At 43.0% G+C, this 22224-nt stretch overlaps 1 protein-coding gene across 11 annotated transcripts in view; it reads right to left on the bottom strand.

Moving 5' to 3' along the window:
* Positions 1–22224, bottom strand: part of EHMT1 (euchromatic histone lysine methyltransferase 1) — a 187024-nt gene that overhangs the window by 36905 nt on the left and 127895 nt on the right. For all 11 annotated transcript variants that reach the window (XM_019510475.1, XM_019510473.1, XM_019510477.1 and 8 more), the window contains 10 exons: positions 20237–20414; positions 18004–18140; positions 17107–17295; positions 16311–16391; positions 13954–14074; positions 11649–11780; positions 9475–9620; positions 5406–5549; positions 2345–2571; positions 1228–1392 (listed from right to left, as the gene is read on the bottom strand). In XM_019510475.1, coding sequence (XP_019366020.1) covers positions 1228–1392; positions 2345–2571; positions 5406–5549; positions 9475–9620; positions 11649–11780; positions 13954–14074; positions 16311–16391; positions 17107–17295; positions 18004–18140; positions 20237–20414 — 1520 coding nt within the window. The remainder of the gene's footprint in view (positions 1–1227; positions 1393–2344; positions 2572–5405; positions 5550–9474; positions 9621–11648; positions 11781–13953; positions 14075–16310; positions 16392–17106; positions 17296–18003; positions 18141–20236; positions 20415–22224) is intronic.

The following is a 22224-nucleotide window of genomic DNA, read 5'->3' as shown; positions in this document are numbered from 1 at the left end:
AGCATAATGGAATGTCCCCCTCATCCAGCAAAAACAGCAGAGATGAATCATCCTGACTTCCTGTTAATCTGACTGTACAATCCAGGCATTGAAGCTAATTGGTAATATCTTTCTACCTTGATGCATTAAGGTATATTTTATTTTGGGAATAGGAGGAACAAGCCTACAAAAGTAGTTCACATCTTGAAAACCTTCCCCTCATATACATCAGTGGGAACAACAGGTATTGGGCACTGTTCTGGTCTGGTACCTTTTTAAAAAAAATATATGAATATTCTCAATTTAATCATGGAAAACAGTAGCTGTAAAAAGTGTCATCCTCCCTTAGTTCCTACAATCCCCCAAATCAAAACACAGCCACATGTTTATAGAGGAAGATGGCAAAATTCCATTTTACATGGAAAGTTAGCTTTCTTACTCAGGAGCATTAAACTACAACAGCCCTGTAATGGGAAAACTCAACACTGAAAAGTGATAATGCGTGTACACGTGCACGACACATTCAAGCAGAATGTTTATTTATGGTGTTAGAAACTTTGACATCTGCTGAGATTTCATCAGAAAGCACAAACATTGTGTTGTGTGGGTTCCCCTTGAAAACTGGACCATCTTCCAGCAAAAACCTCAAGTTCCCATGTGAAGATGCATCTCTGTACAGCAAACTGAAAAAATCTTGATTTCTAGTTGTTTGATTTTTTCTTTTTTTAATGGAAAAAATGTTGTGAGATTGCTGCAAAGAGCAGGATGCTGTGGGTACACAGTCAGCCAAAGTCAGTTGTGACGTGCTTGTGTGAAAATAGATATTTGGAAATTTTCAATTTCTCAATTTGAAACAATGAACCCAGCCTGGTAGTGAGGTAAATGGGATTAAGTAATTCCAAATAAAGCCAAAAGAGGGACACCCGCTCATAGGGGGCTAAATCTGAGGCACTGATGCTTGAGTAAGAACCTCTGGGGTGCTAATATTTTGAATGAGAACACCTGGACAGTTCACCCTTAGTGGTAAGGAGGACAAACTACTCCCCACTAGCAAATCGATCAGTAAAAAGGTTAAGAGCGGAAACTGTTTGGAAAAATCCATAATCCTCAGTGCCTGCAGAATGACCATCCTAAGTAGAAACACACCATATGTTCAAGTGGACCTCATATTCAGGTACACTAAATCTTGCTTTGCTCCAGTGCAACAAAACCAGGTGCCATTTAAAAGAATCCAAGACCAGTTCTTACTTTTCTGAATCCAGGGCAATCAAGGCGCTTTCCAAGGTTTCTTTAACTGGTCCCTGGGTCAGGCCAGTGGCAGGCTTCACAAAAACAGAAGACCCAGCCATGTCAAACCCCTCAGCAGCTGAACTCTCTGGCTTGTCTTCCTCTGACAACCGCATTCCAGTGCCACTAAAGTGAAAAAAAGGAAACAAACAAACATAGCCATTAAAAACAGACAAGAATATGTGCATCGTATGCCAAATGAGGCAAGAAAAAGGATTTTAAATACAAAATGGCCTTGAATTTGAGAAATAAACAAATGCATTTCATGGTTCCTTCAGCTGGGATTCGCCTTCAGACTCAGACTGGCACCATGCAACAAATACTGCAGGAAAACAGGGCAGATGGTACTACCCAGTATGCTGAGAAAGAGCAGCACAGCAAACAACGAAGAATCATAGGATCATGGTAAAACAGGACTGGAATGGACATCACAAGGCCATTTAGTCCAGTACTCTGCTCAAGGTAGGATCCTCCCCAACAAAAATCATTTCAACCAAGGGCCTGTCTAACCTGCTCTTGAAGTCTGATGTCAAGATTTAGGCTCTCTCCTGAATGCTGTTCAATATGGAGGATCTTCCACCACAGATAACAGTTTGATTTTCCCTGCACGGGCTTTGATTTTCCCAATGCACAACTTCTGATTGGTTAATCAAGTGTGTTGTGGGCAGGGCCTATGAAAGCTTCCACGCCTTGTGACCCGAACTGCCAACCTCAATTCTGACATGCAATCACCCACTCTTACTCTAGGCCCAGCTGCCGCCACTCTCACATCTGCCACTGCACTTCAATCCCTCCCTGCTAAAGTGGACCCTGCTTGAACATGCTGCAAGGTAGGCTGAATTATGCAGAAATTTTATGTTGCAGGCAAATCAGAATGAGAACTGGACTGACACCAGATGCATTTCACTCATGACACGAGAAGCCAGGTTTACGGAAGTGAAAGTTTAGTATATCACTGCTGTGGCCCGAGTTTCTATTTGTTGGCGTGGCTTGGCCTGTCATAGCAAAGTATTTAGAGTGTGAGGTTGCAGATATAAAACATGGCAGGGTACCAGGTCTCCCATGAACAGTGACTCACCTTCCTGTTGTAGTGTCTGCCCTTCCCTCCAGAGCTGCTGGTTTTTGCTGCTCATAGGTCAGAGACACTGTGGAAGTTGTGTCTGCTTTAGCTATCGTCACCTCCTTTGCCTTTGAGGCATCTTCCCCACAGTGTGGGCAATAGCTCATGTCGTTGACATGGGAGGCACAGTTCTTATGGAAACGATGGGAGATGCTGCTTTCAGGCTGACATTCCATGAAAGTGCCCTGGAGAAATCACAGAGAGGAAATTCCCACATTTGGTCAAGAACAACAATGAACTTCACCCTTCTGTTTACTGTGCTTCATCTTACACTTGAAAATTTCCAAGGCTAGAGATCTGACAACTTCCAGTGCTTAACCACTGCCATACTCAGAATGATGCTGTTAATCTCCAACCTAAATTTCTTTTGCTGTACCTTGAGGTCGCTGAGAAAAGTCTAATCTCCATCATCTTTACAACCACCCTTCGGGTATTTGATAACTGTTATCAGACCTCCCCTCAGTCTTCTCTTCCCTGATTAAATAACCCTAGTCCTTTCAGCCTTTCCTTGTAAATCATGTTTCCCAGGCCTCTAATAATTTTTTGTCGCTCTCTGTTGGACTCCCCAATCTATCCACATGTTTCTGACAGTGTGGGGCCCAAAACTGCACACAGTACTCCAGGTGGGGAGCCTCAGCAGTGCTGAAGAGAGCAGAATTACTTTCCTTGATTTGCAAGTGACACTTCTATTAATACAACCCAGTATGCCGTTGGCTTGTTTAGTGCAGACTTACGGGTCTCCATGCAAGGTGGTTACACTGAAAAAACTTCACTAGGGTCTAATACAATTTAGTTAAAATGAGCTCAGCTTTTGTATTTAGACAAGCCCCTAGATCTGTACAATGTACCACTCCACTAACCAAGCTGCCAGACTCATTCAACAAGGAATCAAGTTACCTTTCTTAAAATGTTTGCTCCCTCTAAAACAGGGGTGTCAAACAGAGCCCATTGGCTGTATCTGGCCCGTGATGACATCGGATCCAGCCCATGGGTTGCTGGACCAACCCCACGTGCCAGCACCCGCCTCAAGTGCTCCATGCCATATGAAGACTCAACCTGGTGCTGCACACCTTGCACACAGCACAGGGGTCCAGCATGGACATGCTACAAGTAGTGCCCTGCACCAGCTAAGTGTTAGCTTTGAGGCCAGTCCAGATCAAGCTTTGCCAAAACCAGCATGAAGGGCCAGTATGGTGAGGCACCGCATGCAGTGCATACCCTGTACCGGCCCTGACATACACAGGAAGCCCTGGAGCCAGCATGTGCTGCGTGTGGTACATGGCCTGGAACCAGTGCCACAGGTGCTGCCCAAACAGTCAGTCACAGTCTGGCCTGCACACTGGCCCAGCAACCAGTGGGCCAGATGAGTTTGACACCCCTGGCCTAAAACATTTTCCAATGTTTCCTGATTAACTGGAGCGATCCCAGAATTCATTGTTCTGTAACATCAGTATTACCTGAAGCCCCCTGGATGCCTATGGTTATTGGTGATGGCACAGTATGAAGCACCTATGGATTGCATCTATGAACCAGGATGTGCCACTCTGTGAGAAGAATATCAAAGGGCAGGGTAGTTCAGCTGAATGCATCTTCCTTCCAAGAATCATAATTATCTATGTTTTGCCTCTGAAGTCTGCCTTTAAGAGTTCCATGAATTTTTATCTTTTAAATGATCTTTAACTCAGCATGAAACTCATGATGGTTCCACTTACTGCAATTATAAGAATGCTTTGGACTTAGTATAGCATCTTTCACCAAGTGATCTTAAAGGACATTGCAAACATTAGTCAATCAAGCCTCCAAGTCACCCTGTGATGCAGGTAAATGCTGTTATGACAACTTTATAAATAGGCAAATTAGAGTACAGACAAGTTAAGTGACTGGACCAAGGCTACATAAAGCCTCAGTAGCAAACTCCCAGTGTCTGGCTGCAACCACCGCACTTACAAGTTTGCTCTATAAATCAGTCTAAAGAAAACACTGCGCATAGGGTTCAACAATTCACAAGTACTCACTGACTCAGTAAAGTAAATTGTGAAGGGCCCCTGCAGGGGATCAGTATATGAGAACAGGGGAAAACCAACATTCCTCTGGAAATTTCAAGACAAAGCCTCTATTCTGGGCAAGCTGTCAAGGATCAGTCAACAACATTCTTTGTCATCTGTGAAGGTCAAGGATATGCTCCCTTTTTGTCTCTGTAAATGGGGTAGTTATCAACCTTTTTGACTCAAGGTGCCCCTCAGAAAATGCCATCTCCTAGCTTTCCCTAATTTTTTTTGACTATGGAGAGATAACAGAGCAATTCTTTTATTGCTGAGAATTCAGAAAGACCACAACAGGTCAGAATGTTTTTGACACTATGGATTCCTATTTGAAATCTTTGCGTTCATCTTGCAAGTCATCTATACATGTTCATACACCTAACAGTGCTAATATTGCATGACACTCTTAAAAAGATCTCACAGCACCCTGGTTAAGAATTATTGCTGCAAACAGCTTATAGCTGTTTACAAGCAGCACTGTCCAATAGTGAGAGGGAGGAAAGAGATGAACCTGATCACTGAGACCCTTGCTACACATTACACATATTGCACAATTCACTGGTGAACTGCACAATAAACACAGACCAGCCACATGACTGGCTGTAAGTGCAAATGCTTATCACACAGTTAACTGGCAAATCATGCAATAAATGTAGAGCGACCACAGACCCAGCCATAAGTGCAAAGTACTTATCACACAATGAACAGGTGAATCATGCAATAAATTTAGACCAGCCACACCTGCAGAGTAATTAGCACAGGATAAAAATGATTTTCCAGCTATAAAAAGAGCCAACCAGCTCCAAAGTTGGTGCTTGAAAATGTGTAACAACTCTATAGCTGGTTTCTATCCAACATGAATTTAAATGTGTAGCAAGGCCCTGAAAGTCAGCTGGATAACCACACTATCAGCCACCTGCAGCCTATTTGGTTACCACAACAGAGACCCGATCCCCAGATTAATATAACAGACTTACTGCAGTGCAGAAATATCCACAGCCAGGGCAGCACTGGTGTTTCACCATTCTCCCTCTGTGGTCCTCACACAGCACCAAGAGCTGGACTTTGTTGGACGGACGCATCAGCTCATATTTCACCACGCTGTTTGTGCATCGGCCCAGCTGGCATGGGAGGAATGAAAGGAAATGCAATTACTAGAGACCAAAACACCCCCTCTTGCTTGTGCTGAGGAAGATTTTGCACATTGCCTTGATGAGACCTGGCCTTTTAACAGCAATTCAGATGCATGCCAGATAGCATTAGCTGTGCAGTAGGAAGCCAGGAAAGCTGCTCTCCCAGGAAGAGACGCATTGTTTACTAACATACATGCGTACCAGAGTAATTCATTCCTCGTCAGGCCATTTTATAACTGGAAACATGCAAGCATCCAGCAACAGCCGCCTGGGCAGTCCCTTGGGTTTGAGTCAATGCACACACTCTTATTTTGCCAGGAACAGAGGGTGCCACTGACTGAGACAAGACCTTGTGTGCTATTGCTTATTACCATTTGAAAGTAAATAAATCGTAGCAAGATGAAGGGAAAATAATTGCACTGGATTGCCACTTTTGTTACGGTTTGCACTTGTTCCAGCAGTGGACCTTGACAAACCATGCAAACGCACGGCTGAATTCTTACAAGCACTTAGTACACTGGACAGAGACTAGGTGCTGAGTTCTTTAAAGAAAATATGACTTTCTAGCAGCAGTTAACCTACTGGTTAGGGTTAAATGAATTCTTAGGTTCCTTCCTACCACCTCCAACTGTTGACCAATTGTCATAATTATCTATAATTCAGATTCACCTTTCCCCTCCCACACTGCTTGCTTTGCTAGACAAGCAAGTGTTTCTCCCTTTGCATTCTCAACCTTGTAACATTATTCTGCTTTCCAAAACTCCCAGGCCCTTATTAAATCCTCCCTCCTCACTCACATAAAAAAAACTGAAAAAAAAAAAAACACTCCCTATAAAATCCAAAGCATCTGAAGATCATGGATCTGACAGCCTATACTGCTGCTCTGGCACCCTTTCACTGAACGGATTTGCTTTCTGTGTGCATCCCCAGACAAGATGCACTTTCTTTTGTAATAAAAATTTTGGCTGCATTGCTTTTAATTCTATTTGTCCTTCATGGTCAATATAGCTATGGGAGAAGGAGCTGGCTGTTGTTTCTTTGGGCCACATATGACTCAAAGAATCACAAACTAGAGTGTCACCCAAATTCTGACTGCACAGTGTATTTCTGGTGAGGATGTGTAGGCTAGAAACAGACTAGATTACCATGCTCAGATCCCACAGCAGCTCTGCAGGACTGGCCGTTAAGTAAAAATTACACTTATAAATGCAACAGATTTGATCACGCATGTAACTGGTTGGCCTGTCTGTATTAAGGAGTTTCTGGGTTATTTTGATTACACTTAATATTAAGGTTCCATTTACAGTCCACTTTTAAAGAGCTAATAAATTAATGGCATCTATACTGCTAATAAATAAATAACATTAACAGGTTACTTGTAACACCATCCAGTGATATGATAGCCATCCATAATACTTGCTAATCACATCTGCAACATGTTTCTAATATCTCCTAACTACTTATTAACCCTTTTTAAAACGAAATCTTAACATAAAGTCAGTCATCATTTTTCCCTTCTAATTTTTATGGGGAAAGAGTACTCCTACAAAACTATTCAACAGAAAAAGATTTTGTTAGCATACTCATCTCATCATTTAGGGACCCTGAACAATAGGATTCCAGGCCTTTGCTCATCAAGGCTCTAAGAAAGTTCTCCCCTAATGGCTAGCTCTTGTTCTCCTTCAGAAATTTCTTTTCTGTGGGGCACACCCAGATGCAAGCCAGTGAAGTGGAGAGAGTCTGTGAAAGGCCATTAATTATTCTTTTTTCCACTCCCTTTGCTTCCTTCTCTCAGTCCTTTCCAGAACCCAAAGAACTAGAGCAGTAGGGCCCAACCTCTTCACCCCATGGGCTGGATGGGCAGTGTCAGGTCCAACTGCAGGCTGCATCCAGCTGGTAGGCTCAAACACATGGGGCTGGCGAGGGGGCTCCATCCAACCACAGGACTGGGTGAGTGGATGGGAGAGAGATGTGCAGCTCAACCCTGATCCATCCACAAGCACGTGGGGGAAGAGAGCAGCCATCCTGATCCCCAACAGGGAGAGTGGGGGGGAAGTGGCTTGGCTTTGATCCAGATGCACTGACTGGAGGCAGGACCAATCCCAATTCAGACACACCATGGGGGAGCAGCTTGGCCTTGATCCAAATGCTCAGGAAGGCTGGGGAGGCTGGACAGAGCAGCTCCAGTCTGGATGCTGAGGGGGAGGGCAGCAGCCCAGACCTAATCTGGATACCCGAGGTTGGAGCACAAGAGTGAAGCAGCCCCTATCCAGATGTGTGGAGGGGGTGCGGAGCACTATGGCCTGATCTGGACATGCGAGCAGTTGGCCCAGCCCTAATCCTGCTATGCCACAGTGGCCTGGGCAGTGGATCCAACTGCATGGAGCTTCCCCTACTCCCCAGCTGCCAATTTGTTCCAACCTGTAGGGATTTATGCAGACTGGATGTCATGGCTGTGGGCCAGATTTAGCCCATGGACCAGAGGTTGAGCATCCCTGAACTACAGAGCTACAAACCTATACAACAGTGATTGCAGCCCAACTGAAGCTTGAAAGAAATGAGTGCCCTCTGGCATAAAAGAGACTGAACAGAGTTGTTTTCTTGCCTGAAGTGGTACCTTCCAAGCCCCAGGAGGGAATCAATCTGCCACTTACTTCCAGGCTACTGGCAGCCATTAGAACCCAGCTAGCCCAGCTGTAGTGAACTGAAAGTCCTAAGTGCAGCAATTTTCTGTCAGATGAACCTGGAGGCAGCACAGGGATTCAGCGATAGTAGAAGCCTTGTAGCAGAAACTTAATGTAGTGGGGACTTGTACAAGAAAAAACTGATAAGCAGCAAGCACAGTTTCAAAAAAGAATCTCTCGGGAACTGGCTGTGGAAAAGACTGTGTCAATGCTCAGGTAATCAAGGGAAGCTAGCTCCAATGTTCCCTTTGCTTGGATTCTCCCAATTTGACACATGCCATAATATTTTATTCCGCGTGGCTCCAAACATATTTGTTTTAACAAGCCAACTCAGCAGCACAGCCTATAAGAAGTACATAAAACCACCTGCCAGGCTTCTTCCATTCACTCTCCAAATAAGTGCCACCCCCTAGGGCTGAAGTGGCCTGGTGTGTAGTAGTTCATCTCCTCCTTAAATATGGCATGCAATGGATAAGGAAAACTGGAGCTCTCAGCTGAGAAAATGGAGATGACGTGCTGCTCACACAAAGCAGTGGACGGATGGAGTACACTTCCCATGGTGGAGCCTCTGTGAGACCCAAGAGAGAATTCCTGAACTGTACTTTCTTCTGCTATGCTAATCTACTTCACCATTTTCCTCTCCCTCTTTTTTTCTCACCTCTAGTTTATCCCTCTTCCATTTTTAACTCTTTCACTACATTTGCACTTTTTCTGTCTTTTTTTCCCCTCTCTCTGTCCCCTCTTCATCCCTCCATCACCAAGAAATTAAATGCTCTAAGAAGAAAGAGTCCAGTTGTACCTCTGCGCAGCTGGGATGCATACTCCTGCAGCTGAGCCACCTGTCTGGAGAACTTAAGGCACAAAGAAGGAGCAGAGAAGAAAGGCAGATGGTTTTCAAACAACTGACAACCAGTCTGTCTGCCTAATACCTTTGTACTAAGGAGCTGGGCAGCTTTCTCTGTGGTCATCACTTCCAGCCCCTACCTGCCTGGACCAGTCTGTGTTCCTGTCTACGGGAAATGCCACAGGACTGAGAACTGGTGTGCTTACAAGTTCACTACAGACCTTCCCAGATTCCTGCAGTCCAAGTCAAGAGCAAAAATCTGCTATAAGCCAGGTTGCAGTTATAAATCTTCTCCCCCCGCAAAAAGAGAAGGAAGAGTTGTCAACCTAGGAAACACAGAGGGGTGCCCATCCAGAGGAGCAAGGTCTTTAAGAAGGGCTCCTACCTCATTGTCCACACTCTCAGTTGCCATGCATTGATTGTTGGCTAGTGTGGTAATCTCTCGGCTTTTAGGTGTTTCCATTCGACAGCTACAGAGAGGCACTTCCTGAAGACCATCTACTTCCATTGCTTCAGGGCCATTAGAAAGACCTAGAGCACAAAAGACAAATTGATCAGCACTGTAGTTACATTCTGGGAATGTCTGTGTGGATGGAAAGGACACAAACTGTTAATGACAGCTCTGTCCTTCTGTGGCACTTTGCATGCAAGGTTTTCAAATGCTTTACCATCACTTATTATACCTTGAAATAAAGGTATGTCATTGGACTTATCCCTGTCTGATAGACAGGGGAAGCCAAAGAACTTAGGGTGAGATTTTTCAAAGGAGCTCAGCATTGGTCTACATTTATTGCCATTGAAAATCTTTCATTCAAACAGAAAAAAAAAATCTTATCTTATCCCGCATGGATATATTGCCCAGGGTTATACAACGTGGTTGTAACAGAGGCTGAGAATAGACCCAGGAGTCCTGACCACCATATGCTACCCTAAATATCCCAGAATTTGGAGGATAACAACTGCAGTCCAAAGTCTGAAGCATTTTTATAGCAACATGGGTGAAGAAAACATCTCTTCAAAAAGAGGCTTGCAATGAAAATTATTACATGGTTGAAAAAATACTCCTTGGCATAATTTGTTTTTACTAAGAAAGCGAAAATGTTTTTCATTCAATCTGAACAGCTTTCCTTACAAGTTTTTGAGTTACAGAAACTCATATACATTTTCTAAAGCTCCTATATATTCACACTTGGAGCATTCAAACCTAGCTTGCTCCTCAAAGCCAAGACCAGTAAGGGTTTAGGTTTCAATGAGGTGCAACTGTGCTACTGTCATTAAAGGCTTCAAAAGGGAAGTAATTTGGTTCTGGCCATTGTTTGCAAAATTTAAAACATCAATATAGATCAATCAGTTTCTGGTAGAGATTCCCCTATGGCTGTCAATGTGAAGTTAATGTTCTTCTCTGTGGATAATGCACAATGAGTTAAAAACAACACATTTTCACCTTGTAAACGATGGGCTTTCAGTTTCAAGCAATACCACAATTCAAAGATAAAGTTTATATTTGCCATAACCAACCAGGTGTAAGAGTGACCCAAAGATGGGATGTTATAGTTCAAATTATATAAGTGGAATGAAGGCCCTTGCAGGCTTATGAGTAAATCTACAAAGGCTGTAATAAAATGAGTTCTTTCTAGGAGCACAAAGTAAAAAAAAGCTTTTTTTCTCTCTTTCCAAGCTGTTGTTTCTATGGCATATCACCAGCATGTGGAGAAAAGAGGGGGCCAGGGGACAAGAAAAAAATTGCCTATCCCTTAGTGGTGGATACTCCTACCAATTTTGTGTGGCACCATTATCAAAAAATGAAGACAAACTTTGAAAGTGAAAGCACAGTGTGGGGGAGAGTCAAGTTCACAATGAAGCACTGGACCCAAGACAAATTCAGCACTGGGAACAGCAGCCTTCTTATTAAAGAAAGTCTCTCTGGAACCAACAAGGAGATGGCCCTGTACTTACATCCTCTTACACGCATCTCCTGCACACCAGTGGCCCTGACTCCCGAGGGGCTCTGCCATTCTGTGAAAAAAGAACCTATGCTTCTGAGGAAGTACTTACAGAAACAAACCAAAGCACTGCATCATGCAACAGTGTCATTCTACAGTGTTGGGTCTACAACAGTAAAATCCCATGTCTTTTTTTTTCTTGTTTGTTCTTGGTTAAATAAGAGCTAGCTAAAGGAGAAAAAAAGCTGTACAATTGGGTAGACTGCCAGGAAGATCTAGGAAGGAAAAAAAAAAAACCTAGCCAAAAAACACTGAATAGAAAATTGCATCCTAAGCCAGGTGCATTGCAAGTTTAACATTCACCAAAATACAGGAGCCAAATGTAAATGGGGTTCCCTCCCATGAACCCCAAAGTGCACCCTTTTAGTCCCCTGAGGACAACAGTGCCATCACCTATGCCCCTGTGCTCTGTGTGATCTGCTACATTATGAGTTGAAACAGCTTCAAATTCTCTTATTAGTAGCCACCAGGGGGCATCATCTTAATACAGAGGATAAGACCAAGGAAACAAAGAACCAAAATGGTACATGGCCATATTTAGAAAGCTGACACTCACCTTCCGATTGTGAAGATAGAATTCCCTTTACTCGGAGATCCAAAGAATCAAGAGACACTTCCATGTATTCCATACTATTCTCCTGCCCAGCTCCCTCTCTGCCTCCCAAAGGTGGTTTATATGCTTCAGCACCTAAATTAAAATATACATATATTTACATAGCAAAAAAATTGTGTGTATGTAAAGGCCACATTTATCACAAGCATGCAGTATGCAGGCTCCTAGGAGAGAGTCTATAAATACAGATGCACAAAGAATAATGAAAATGTAACATCTGGGCACGTAGGGTGCAATTGATCTCTTATCTCCTATTTCCTGCTCTGTATGATCAGCCAGATTTTCCACTTAGGTAACGAAAAAGAATATGAGACACAAATAAGTCCTGCCTTTCAAACGCACATCTGTCTGCTGCTGTACTGCATCAGCAGCAGAAGCATAAATGGCATGAGAAAGGGATGGAAACCTAGCTTGCCCTGTCTTACTCCACGTTCTCCGTCTCCAACCTGCTGTGAAAGGCCCTAGGTACACTCCAGCCAGGCAGTGCACGCTAACCAATAACATGCAATAAAAGCACTGTGGAAGGGAATGGGACAGACGACATTCAAGTTAATGGGGGGTGGGGAAGTGTCAGAAGCTAGGTCCTGCCTTTAAATGAGCAAGACTGCTTCTGAAGAGATGGAGAGAATGTCTGTGAATCTTTTAGTTCATTCTGACTCTACAGATTTATCCATCTTTATACTCCTCCTTTGCGTGCTCCTCCCACTAAGGTTAGTGTCAACGGCCTTTTGTTTGCCCAAATACCTAGCAAACACATTTGTTGGTCTTTTTTTTTTTTTTTTTTTTTTTTACAGCAGTCTCTGTATTTGCTGGCCTGAAAAGCGATCTGGGTCTGAAATGAAATATTAGCTCTCTGCCCATAAGTAAAGCTTCAGTTATCCAAACACCAGAAATACCAGGAGCTAACACACCAGCAATCAGCCCATGGATTGATGCGTTCACTAGTGTTGGGACAGTTACAAATGGGCTGATAAATTCAGTCTGTTTGCAGAAAGAAGACCTAAACCCAATGGGAAAATCTGATTGATTAGCAAAGTAGTGTGAACTTTTAATAACTTGGCTGACTGAGAGGCTCCACTATGGGAGACTGTCACCATCTTTTACTGTCACTACTAGTCCTCCTGCAGGGGAGTAATCTGATCACTTCCACCCTCCCCTCAAAATCTCTCTACTCTGCAGGACAGGCTAGGGTCTTTAATATGTTGCAAAGTTTAGGTCAAGCCATGAAGATACCCTGAATTCTGCCCTCTCTGTGGAAGTATCAAGAGGACACTACTCCAAAACTGCAATGTTTCTAAATGACAAGGATCACTCAAGAACAGACACGGACAACCCACAAGTCCCACACCCCCAGATTAGCATTTAGTCAGAAACAACAAAGCATCCCCATTTTCCTTCTGAAAGCAAGCCAAGTCTCCTTGCCCTTCACCCCACAAGTAGTAGGAGTTCATGGGGGGGGGGTGGGGGTTGGCACTTCTTTTTTATTAGAGAGGAGCCACCCTCTTCTCAACAATATGATTAGGGATTGGGAAGGCATTTAAAAGAACAGCTCTACAAATGCTGGTGGGAGGCTTTCAAAGAAGGAGCAACAGCCAACCTGAACCCATCTTCTTCTACCCAAAGCCCATGCAATTGCCTGTTTCTCTGTGATGGAGGAAAAAGAAGACTACACGCTATTCCCAGGTCTGCCATATTGCCTATGGAAAAATCTGATGGCTTCTTTGAAAAGGAAGAAATTATCTCACGTGTTTCCAGACAACCATCAGGGTTCTGAGGCTCAGAAGGCTTACTTTAAAGGTCTATCCACAAAAGCAGCCATGTCAAGAAAGCCAGTTTCACCATGGTCCAATTTGGCCCCCAAAAGATTCCAAAAATCTCAAAACAGTTCCAAGCTTTGTGGGTAGCTTATGGTAAAGTTAATGTTCTATCTACACTGAAAATGGAACAATACGTAAAACACAGTAGGAACAAACTTTCTGAACCTGGCCAAAAGTCCAGCATAACCTGGTCCTAAACGGACCCTCTTCAGTGGCAAGTAATAGATGGCAATGCCAGTGCACATTACCATGGCAAGTTCACAGACAAAGGAACAACCTTTAACTTGCAATGGTTTTTCATGAAAGACAACTTCTACCTCAACATGTTCCCTTCCCTTCACAAGTGTTCAAGACAATGGGAACAGAGACAATGATTAAACTGACTATCATTATCAGTTCTGCATAGATATCAGAAAAATTAAATTGATTACCTAACGCACTGGCTTGTTTCTTTTTATTCCTCCTCCTCCTTTTCCGGGTGGGTTTCAGCCATGGACTGTCCGTCTTTCCTTTCCTCTTTAGCAGCTTCTTCTTGAGACTGGACTCGGAGCTCTGAATAACCAGAAAGGCCGTTTGTGCACAAACCATGTTGGTATCAGTGGCTTGACAGTCATTTGACGCCATTTAAAGCCCACTACCACAGTCGTGTGAAGGAGCCTTTATACCCAAGACTCAGGGCTTGAAACCAAAACTGATGCAAAGAAGTCTCCACAGCTTAGTAAAAGAAAGACACACGTGGGCCCATTTCCTGTCATTTTCACAGCACAGGCTTCACTTTCTATTTTACATAGGTTCTTATGCCACACCCACAACACAGTCTCCGAGATCCTTCTGGCAGAGTCAAGAATAAGGTGACTAAAATCAGTCACGTGTCTATTTGCTCGTCCTCTCCCCAGCAGGATAAACATCTGCAGTAGAGTGTCATGTTTTTAGTGGGGCTTGTTGCTTTTCTTTTTTATAAATAAATATGTTGCTATATAATTATTTTAGAGAAAGCAAGGTCAAAGAATAATGCCTTGCACTTGGAGTAGAAGGTGGTGAGCTCTGTGACAGTTCTCAGGGGACTTCATTCCACAGTATCAGGCCAGCCCTTGAAGAAGATGCAAAGTATTGGCTGTGCACACAGCCTAATCACATTCATTACAGGCAGAGCATCTGGCACTCTGGGGGCCAGTCTCTTCAGTGACATCTACAAAATCCAGAATGATTTATTTTATGCACAAAATGTGTGTATCCACCAAACTCCACACTAGGTTTTCAAAGCTACCATTACCACCAAGAGCTGGGTTTCCAGATTCTTTTGGTAGCCTTGAAAACCTTAATCTAAAATCAGGGGTGGCCAGGGTGTAATCCCTAATCTAAATCAGGGTGGCCAGGGATAACAAACTGCATGACATTCCTGGGCAGTTTAAATGTGGTTCATGAAGAGCAAGGAAGTTAAATAAATACAGTTCTTCTTTCATTTTCTTCTGTTCTTGCTGGCGATTTAGTAATCAGTCATTTAACAACAAATTATGATTTAAGATGGGTTCAGCGTGCAAATCATAGACTCTGGAACTTGCACATCTCAGAAGTTTTGTGACCTGGACATGGCTGAGAGTCACAGATTTTAGTTTGCAGGGTTAGCAAGTTCAGCCATTTCTGGTCTAAGGACATGTTCAAACTTAAAATCAACAGTCTACTGAAGACCAATCCCATTCTCACTGAAATTAATTAAAAGTCTTGAACAGGAGCCAATCAGCTTCTATCTTCCTCAGCATCCTCTCCAAAATACTTAGTGCCAGTCTCTACCATAGCACTGAAGCCGTTCAAGCAAAACCTGGCGCTGAACTTTTGCTCTCTGGGGCAGATTCAGACATCAGCTGACCAATAACAGGAATCAGCTAGAGTCAAAAGCTCTTTGCTGCCAATACTGTGCTCCAGCTGCTCAAATACAAGGACTGTCTGCAGCTCTAGAGTGCCTGCTGCTGCTTCTGTGCTGATAGCTGTTTGGGTGGAACAGCCATCTCTCAGACAGCCAGCTCCCAAATTCTACAGGCCATCACAGATCAGTTTGATCAATCTGTTTTGCCTTCAAATGAAACCAAGAAAACCAAATGTAGAAAGAGTAAGAAAAAAATTAGACTAATATTTTTTTCCATCAGTGATTAATGATTTTAGATGCTTTCATTTTTGGGGACCTCAACCAGAGAGATCTTAAAAGGGCTTGATTTTCAGGAAAAAAAAACAGGAGTCCTCAGCTTCTGAAAAACACTTCAGCTTCCCCAGGCTGCATCTCTATCGTTTTTAAATCTATAAACCTCTCTTGTGATGAGATAGCGAGCCTCTCATGGCACAGTGAGGTAGAATGCTAAGTAATGTGAATTTAACACTGGCTGGGTCAGTGGATTGGTGAGCAATTCCAACTGTGCCTGAAAAGGCAGGCTCACTTTCAGCTTATTAAAAGTGTTACAGTCTCAACGCCTGCTGACTCTGTATTTGAAGAACCTGAGAAGAAGCAGCAAATGCTCCCACTAACATTAACATTAAACAGAAAGGATTTGACACCTTGTTGAAAACAGAAAACAAACAAAACCTCATTAATTAGCATTAGAAGGCAATTAGTTTCATCACAGATTATGGTTAAAGCACCTATGGAAAACTGGTCTCTGTGTAGGTGGTTCAGTTTTGTTTCATAGCATGAGTTTGTCAAACAGACAGGAAACCATGGTGCTTCTCTCTCTCAGGCAGATTGTGAAAGGAAATGCACTGCCACCAGAGCAAAGGTGCATCTTGCTGCTTGGCTTACCAAGTCAGACTCATCTCCATCTTCCTCCTCCTCCCCAGATTCTCCAGACTCTTGATCCTCCTCAGACTCACCATCTTCCATCTGTAGTCAATGTTCACCCAAGAAAAGAATCAAGCATGGCAAGTATTTCAAATAAAACTGGCTTCCCAGACTTCATAAGGTGTTGGTCATTTCCGTGCAACACATCAAGCAATTACTCCATGCTCCAACCAGAGTGTAAACAGAACTTGCTTCCCAAAGACAGAACTAACACACTGACTTGCACATCCCCACTGGAACAGATTGAGGGGCAAATGGTCTGCCATACAGAAAACCTTTCTACCTCTATGTGAGAGTTAAAGCCTTAGCAATCACTGAGAAACCAGGTCTACTTCATACCTATGCCACCTGTTTGCCTACAGTCCATGGTGTTCCAGCAACTTTAGAGGGGTTATAGAGAATGAATGGCTCATTTGGGATTTTTTAATTGCTTTTAAGAGAAACCCTTAAGCTTCAGGGCATAAATAAGCCTACAAATGAAGGAGGTTAGGAAGAAGGTGCTTGCACCAACCCACAAAGCAACTGGTTTTGGCCACTATTTGGAGTGAGGACACCACAGTAGGACAATGCTTCTAATTTCAAAATTCTTACTGCAAGCAAGCAGCAGCAGCAGCAGGTGGCATCTAAAGTGATAAACCCAAGAAGGCTCATCCCCTCTTGAAAGCATTTTTACTCATCTCTATTTTCCCTGCCCTATCCCCATACATAAAAATCTTCCCTCTGGCTCTTTTATTGTCACTTGATGGCATGCAAATACCTTTCTGGAATTGTCGGCATCTGATGCACCCTCTTTAGAAATCCTGTTATCCTCTGTGGGAAATGCAGCTGGCTGTTCAACTCCATGTTCATCATCTTCTTCCAGTTCATCAGAGTCTTCCTCTTCAGAGTCTACCTCAATGCTCTCCCCATTCACATGAGGGCTGCCATCACTTAGGTCCTTTTCACTCTGAAACACACACAAAAAAGTAAACCATAAAGGCAGCAGCATCAACTCATTTTACCAAACAAGTAAATCTAACCTCAAATGACCTTATCCCTCTTTGTACCCAGACACCTTTTAAGTCTACTCCTGGAGACAGCTGGAGGTATTTCCCATCAGAGCCTATGATGCTGCAATGAACTTAGCCTGCAGGACTGCCACGTATGATCTAACCTGGCCAGCCTGAAGAATGAGAGGCCAAAATTCCTCACGCTGGCTTCAACATGACAGTACAGAGCATTACTGACTGGGCTCCCAGTTAGCCCTGGTGCTTACCAGTAATAACCATGAGTGAAGAGTAACTAGTTCAATGAAAGTATCTACTTTTATACTCAATCAAAAAGCCAAATCTACTTAATAATACTGAGTTTGTTGGGAGGGTTTCTCCCAAAGGAACAAAACAAAAAAAGCAGGATTTCCGAAGCGCTCACTGTTTAGCTAATGGCACCCAAAGGCAAAATTTCTAATTCCTGGGCTGCTGTGAATGCCACCCTTGGCTTTTAGAGATGTCTGCCATTTTGCTTTGTAGCCTCAAATACTAACACTTGGGATGGCTCTCCTGAAGACTCTAAGGCAAAAAAAAGCATTTCCCCCTTAAGAATCCCCCAGAATAATGCAAACTACTGACAAAGTGAAAGAAGAAGCTTGGAAAGGGTTTATTAGTTCATCCCTCACCTTAGCACCTGCAGAGGAATGAGTTATGCTCTTAAACATCTCAATCACCGTTCTCTGTTTTAACACTTTGGTCTTTTTCTTGGGAACCAGGCTATAGGTTCCCATCCTTCGTTTCTTCTTCCGAGATACTGCAGCAGCTGTGTAAAGGAAAAAAACCCCAATAAAGCAGATTCAGCATGAAAAGAAGGGTAAGCAAACAAGTAAATCATATGTCTGCCTATTAATGTCTTCAGCACCCAAGGTATGGTCAGGTTACCATATTTACCAAAATGTACAGACTCTAGAAGGCAGAGGTTACAGACAGGTTGCACTTAAAGAGTTTTCACTCACCTACTCAGTGGGCACATCTGCACGTGCATTAATGTGCCTTTGCCATGGCGCATTAAGTTTAGTACCTCTAATATGAGGTACTACATAAATGTGCAGTAGCAAAGGCATACATCTTTTTATGGCCAATTCTGCTGTGCATCAGCACAGATTTTGCTATGACATGCTAATGCTCAGTAGAATTAGTCTACTGCACATGAAGCATCTCATGTAGATGTGCCTAGTTTAAAATATCTTTCTCCGTCTAAAAACTACTCTTGGCCACTGCTTCATTCAGCCCAAAACCAATGAAGTTGGACATCCTCCCAGTAAAGGCTCAGAAATCTTGTTCCTTATATAGACATAATACCAGTGTCTGTGGGAGTACAGGGGCAACTTCAGTAAGGGCTTCAGGACCAGGTCATAAGTTATCTATCCAAAATTCACACGCTGGTGCCCAGTGGTACAGAATTGACCTTAGGATGCAAAACAGCCTCATCCTTGTAATATAAAGGCCCAGCCCTAAATGCCTTGCTCACTCCAAAGCTTCCTGAGGAGCCGATAAGAATTTGGGTTGTGAAGACAACAGGATCTAGCTCTCTTAGGTATTAAAGTTCTCACTTTAGGACTTGGAACTGAAACTTCATTCCAACCCTGTGCAATGAGACCCACTTATACTTACAGTAATGCCTACAAGCCTGTAAATAACAAACTGGCAGCTGCTAAAATAATATTAGACTGAGATTTCCAAAAATACTCGAGTGATTCAAAAGAAAAAAGTTCCTACAAACAGTTAATGAGACATCTGCTCCTCTGAAAGTCCCAGCCCTAAATGTAAATCAGTAAGCACATTGGGCCAGATTCCCACCTCTCAAATGCTGGTGCAAATACAGTAAAGCCACTGAAATCCAGGGATTTTCTCCAGTATAGCACTAAATGTGCAGAGAAATTCTAGCCCTAAGGAGGCCACCAAGAACTTTTTTCCAATTATGGTTTAATGTACAATCTTTCTAGGCCCTAGTTACATCAGAAAACCAATTAACCATGGCTGAATCACGTTCCAACATGCTTATGATGGCATTAGCATATATACTATAATTATGGCTCAGCCTAAGGTGAGAACCCAGAAGGTAAACTAAGGCAGTTCTAATCCCAGTCCTGGCCTGATGCAGGTACTAAGATCTCCAGTGTGACTCGCTCCATCAAGAGGGTTTGTCTATGTTTCAGCAGCCTCCTGAAGCTTCACACTATGAACAATCACACTGTCCAGAACCTCAACAGTGCAGGAGACCGAGTCCCCACTTCTACACACTCTCCCAGCTGGGTCACTGGGGTTTCCAGCTCCTCAGAAGGCAGCTTTCTTGCCTGGATTTAGGAATTTTCCCCTGGCCAGATACAGGGCTTTTAGGGCCTCATTTATTCTCTTTCCTTTGTGTTAAGGGGGCCAGTGAATCTCACCGTAGTTATCTAGCTAGGGAAAAACATGGTTCTTTAACAACAAATACATTTTTCTCCCTACAGAGCCCAGAGCAAATGAACAATATTCTAATATAGCCTGATCACAATCCTGATTACAAAATTAGCACCTGTAATGTAAATGAAGGCTCAGCTACAACACTGAAGATAAGATTGGCTCTCTCTCCCCTAAAAATTTCCCACCACTGCAACTCCACTCCACTACTACTGAAGGCAGGAGCAGTCATGTCAACAGGCTGCAGGTGTCTTAACAATTCAACTCAGAGAGAATCAAAGTAAAATTATTTAAATAATTGGCATCCATGAGAGTCTGATTTTCATTACTATGGCTGCTGATGCTAGTTATAAGAGCAAATATACAGAGAAAAAATAGATAGCAAGACTCAGCCCTCAGTTGTCTCTTCTCACATATAATAAAAGTGGTATTTTTTTTTAGCTCTCCTCATTTTACCCGTCTGTGATTTTGTGGTGGCCATATAGCTCTGGTTCTGAGGTAGCAACTGATGAAGGCCTGGGAGAGGGGGCAACGGCGCTGGCTTCCCAAACTCCAAGACACTTTTGTTGCCTTCTTCCTTTGATTCTTTTTGATCTCTGGCATCTCTCCCTTCTTTGGGGTCTCTATTTGCATGCTGGAAGGAGGAAAGAAGAGGAAAATTAAAATATTTAAAATGAGTCCTTGCATCCAGATTAAAGGTTGCTAGATATATCAAAAACAAACAGACAACCAATTTAATCCCCACCCCCCACACAAACACACTCCCACAGCTGAAGATGGAAGTGTGTATCCAGAAGTAATATTTTAGATTTCCATCCTTAGCTGTCATATCCATGCAATATTGCTTTGTCTAATGCCTATAACATTCTCTCAAGCCACTTGTCCCTTGATGACAGCTTCCTTTTAAAGCATAGGACCATACAGAAAAGAGACAGCTCATCCAAAACAACTATAGATTAAAAAAATAGAGTAGATACACAGGCATCTGATCACCTCTGGAAGAAACAAGCTAATGCAACACATCTGCCTGTTCCCTGAAATGGAGTCAGTGTAGCTGACACACTACAGCAACAACTCTCAACGAGTGTGCCACAGCACCCACGTGTGCCTTGAGATCCTTTCAGCAGTGCTGCAGGGTACTATGCAACACAAGTACTATGTTAGGTGCGCAAACACGTTTCACAAGATAAACCCAGAAATTTCAAATGGGAATTCATAATGTTTACGTACATTTTGATTTCTTGTGATCTTTCTAAGTTCTCTGCAACAAAAGAATTGCCCTCTTATTTTTCTGTAGTTAAAAAATGAGGGAGAGAGTTTCTGAGGGGTGCCTGACGTCTAATAAAGTTGAGCACCACTGCATTAGAAGGTGAATTCAGAAAGGCAACAGACTCCCACGGAACTATTTTACTAGGGCTTAAGGAAGATGCATAATATTGGGAGAGGCTTCTTCTGTGTTTGTACAATGCCTAACACAACGACTAGGATTTTTAGGTGTTACCACAATATAAATAATAAAAATAGAAGAAAATAAGGCATCTTCATTGTATGCAACTCTCAAGGGCACATCTCAAGTGCTCTGTCTACTATGGCTGCACTGAAATATAGATATAGGAGGTATCTTGGATACCTGTGGCAATCTAGTTGTAGAAGGGCGGAGCTCAGGTTGGACTGTGAACACCATCCAAGAAGTATGCACCCAGCTTCTTGGGCTGATTTTGCAACCTTAGCCAAGCCCCGTGCTGTTATAGCTAGATGGCTACTATTTCCTGAGCTACTTACTTTGCAGCTAACCCAGGTACATCCGTAAGATGTGCGCAACTTTTCTAATGTTTACAGAAGAGACTTAGAGCCAGTATCCCTAATAGGGCCTAATTGTTGTCCTATAACCTATGCAGTTATTGACCTCAGGGCAGAAAGGATACAAATGCCATTCCGATTTGACAGAATTTTACACTAACCTTAGCCCATTCAAACCTTCTGTGTCTCTGTTTACCCAGCTGTCACGTGAGCTTGATATCAAATGGCCTTATGGAGAGGGAGATGGTAGATGGAGGGTGCTACAGAAATCCTACAACCCTGTTATTGGATTGCTACAATGTTCTGAGGCTGTTTCATATGGGAAACAAAGAATTATGAACAAAAGCTGAAAGCAGCTACACAGAAAAAGAGAGAGAGAGAGAAGATTCAACTTACTTGACATTCCAAAGAAGCAAACAAACAAATCAGGGAGGGGGAAAAAAAAAGTAGAGCAGTAAGCCAGGAGAAGATGGAACTGTACTTTAGTAAATTATATCACACTGAACAATAGGACTAGGGACGGACATTACACATAAACAAGTTTACGTGAACAGAAACTGGTTTAAACTTGTAGCAGAATGTATATTCAGTGCACATAAGCCAGTTTGAGAAAAACCTGGTTGAACATAGTATCAGGTTTAACT

The sequence above is a fragment of the Gavialis gangeticus genome, unplaced genomic scaffold, assembly GCF_001723915.1.
Source record: "Gavialis gangeticus isolate Ggan-Ray unplaced genomic scaffold, GavGan_comp1, whole genome shotgun sequence".
Lineage (NCBI taxonomy): Eukaryota > Metazoa > Chordata > Crocodylia > Gavialidae > Gavialis > Gavialis gangeticus.
This window is presented reverse-complemented; position numbering and strand designations above follow the sequence as displayed.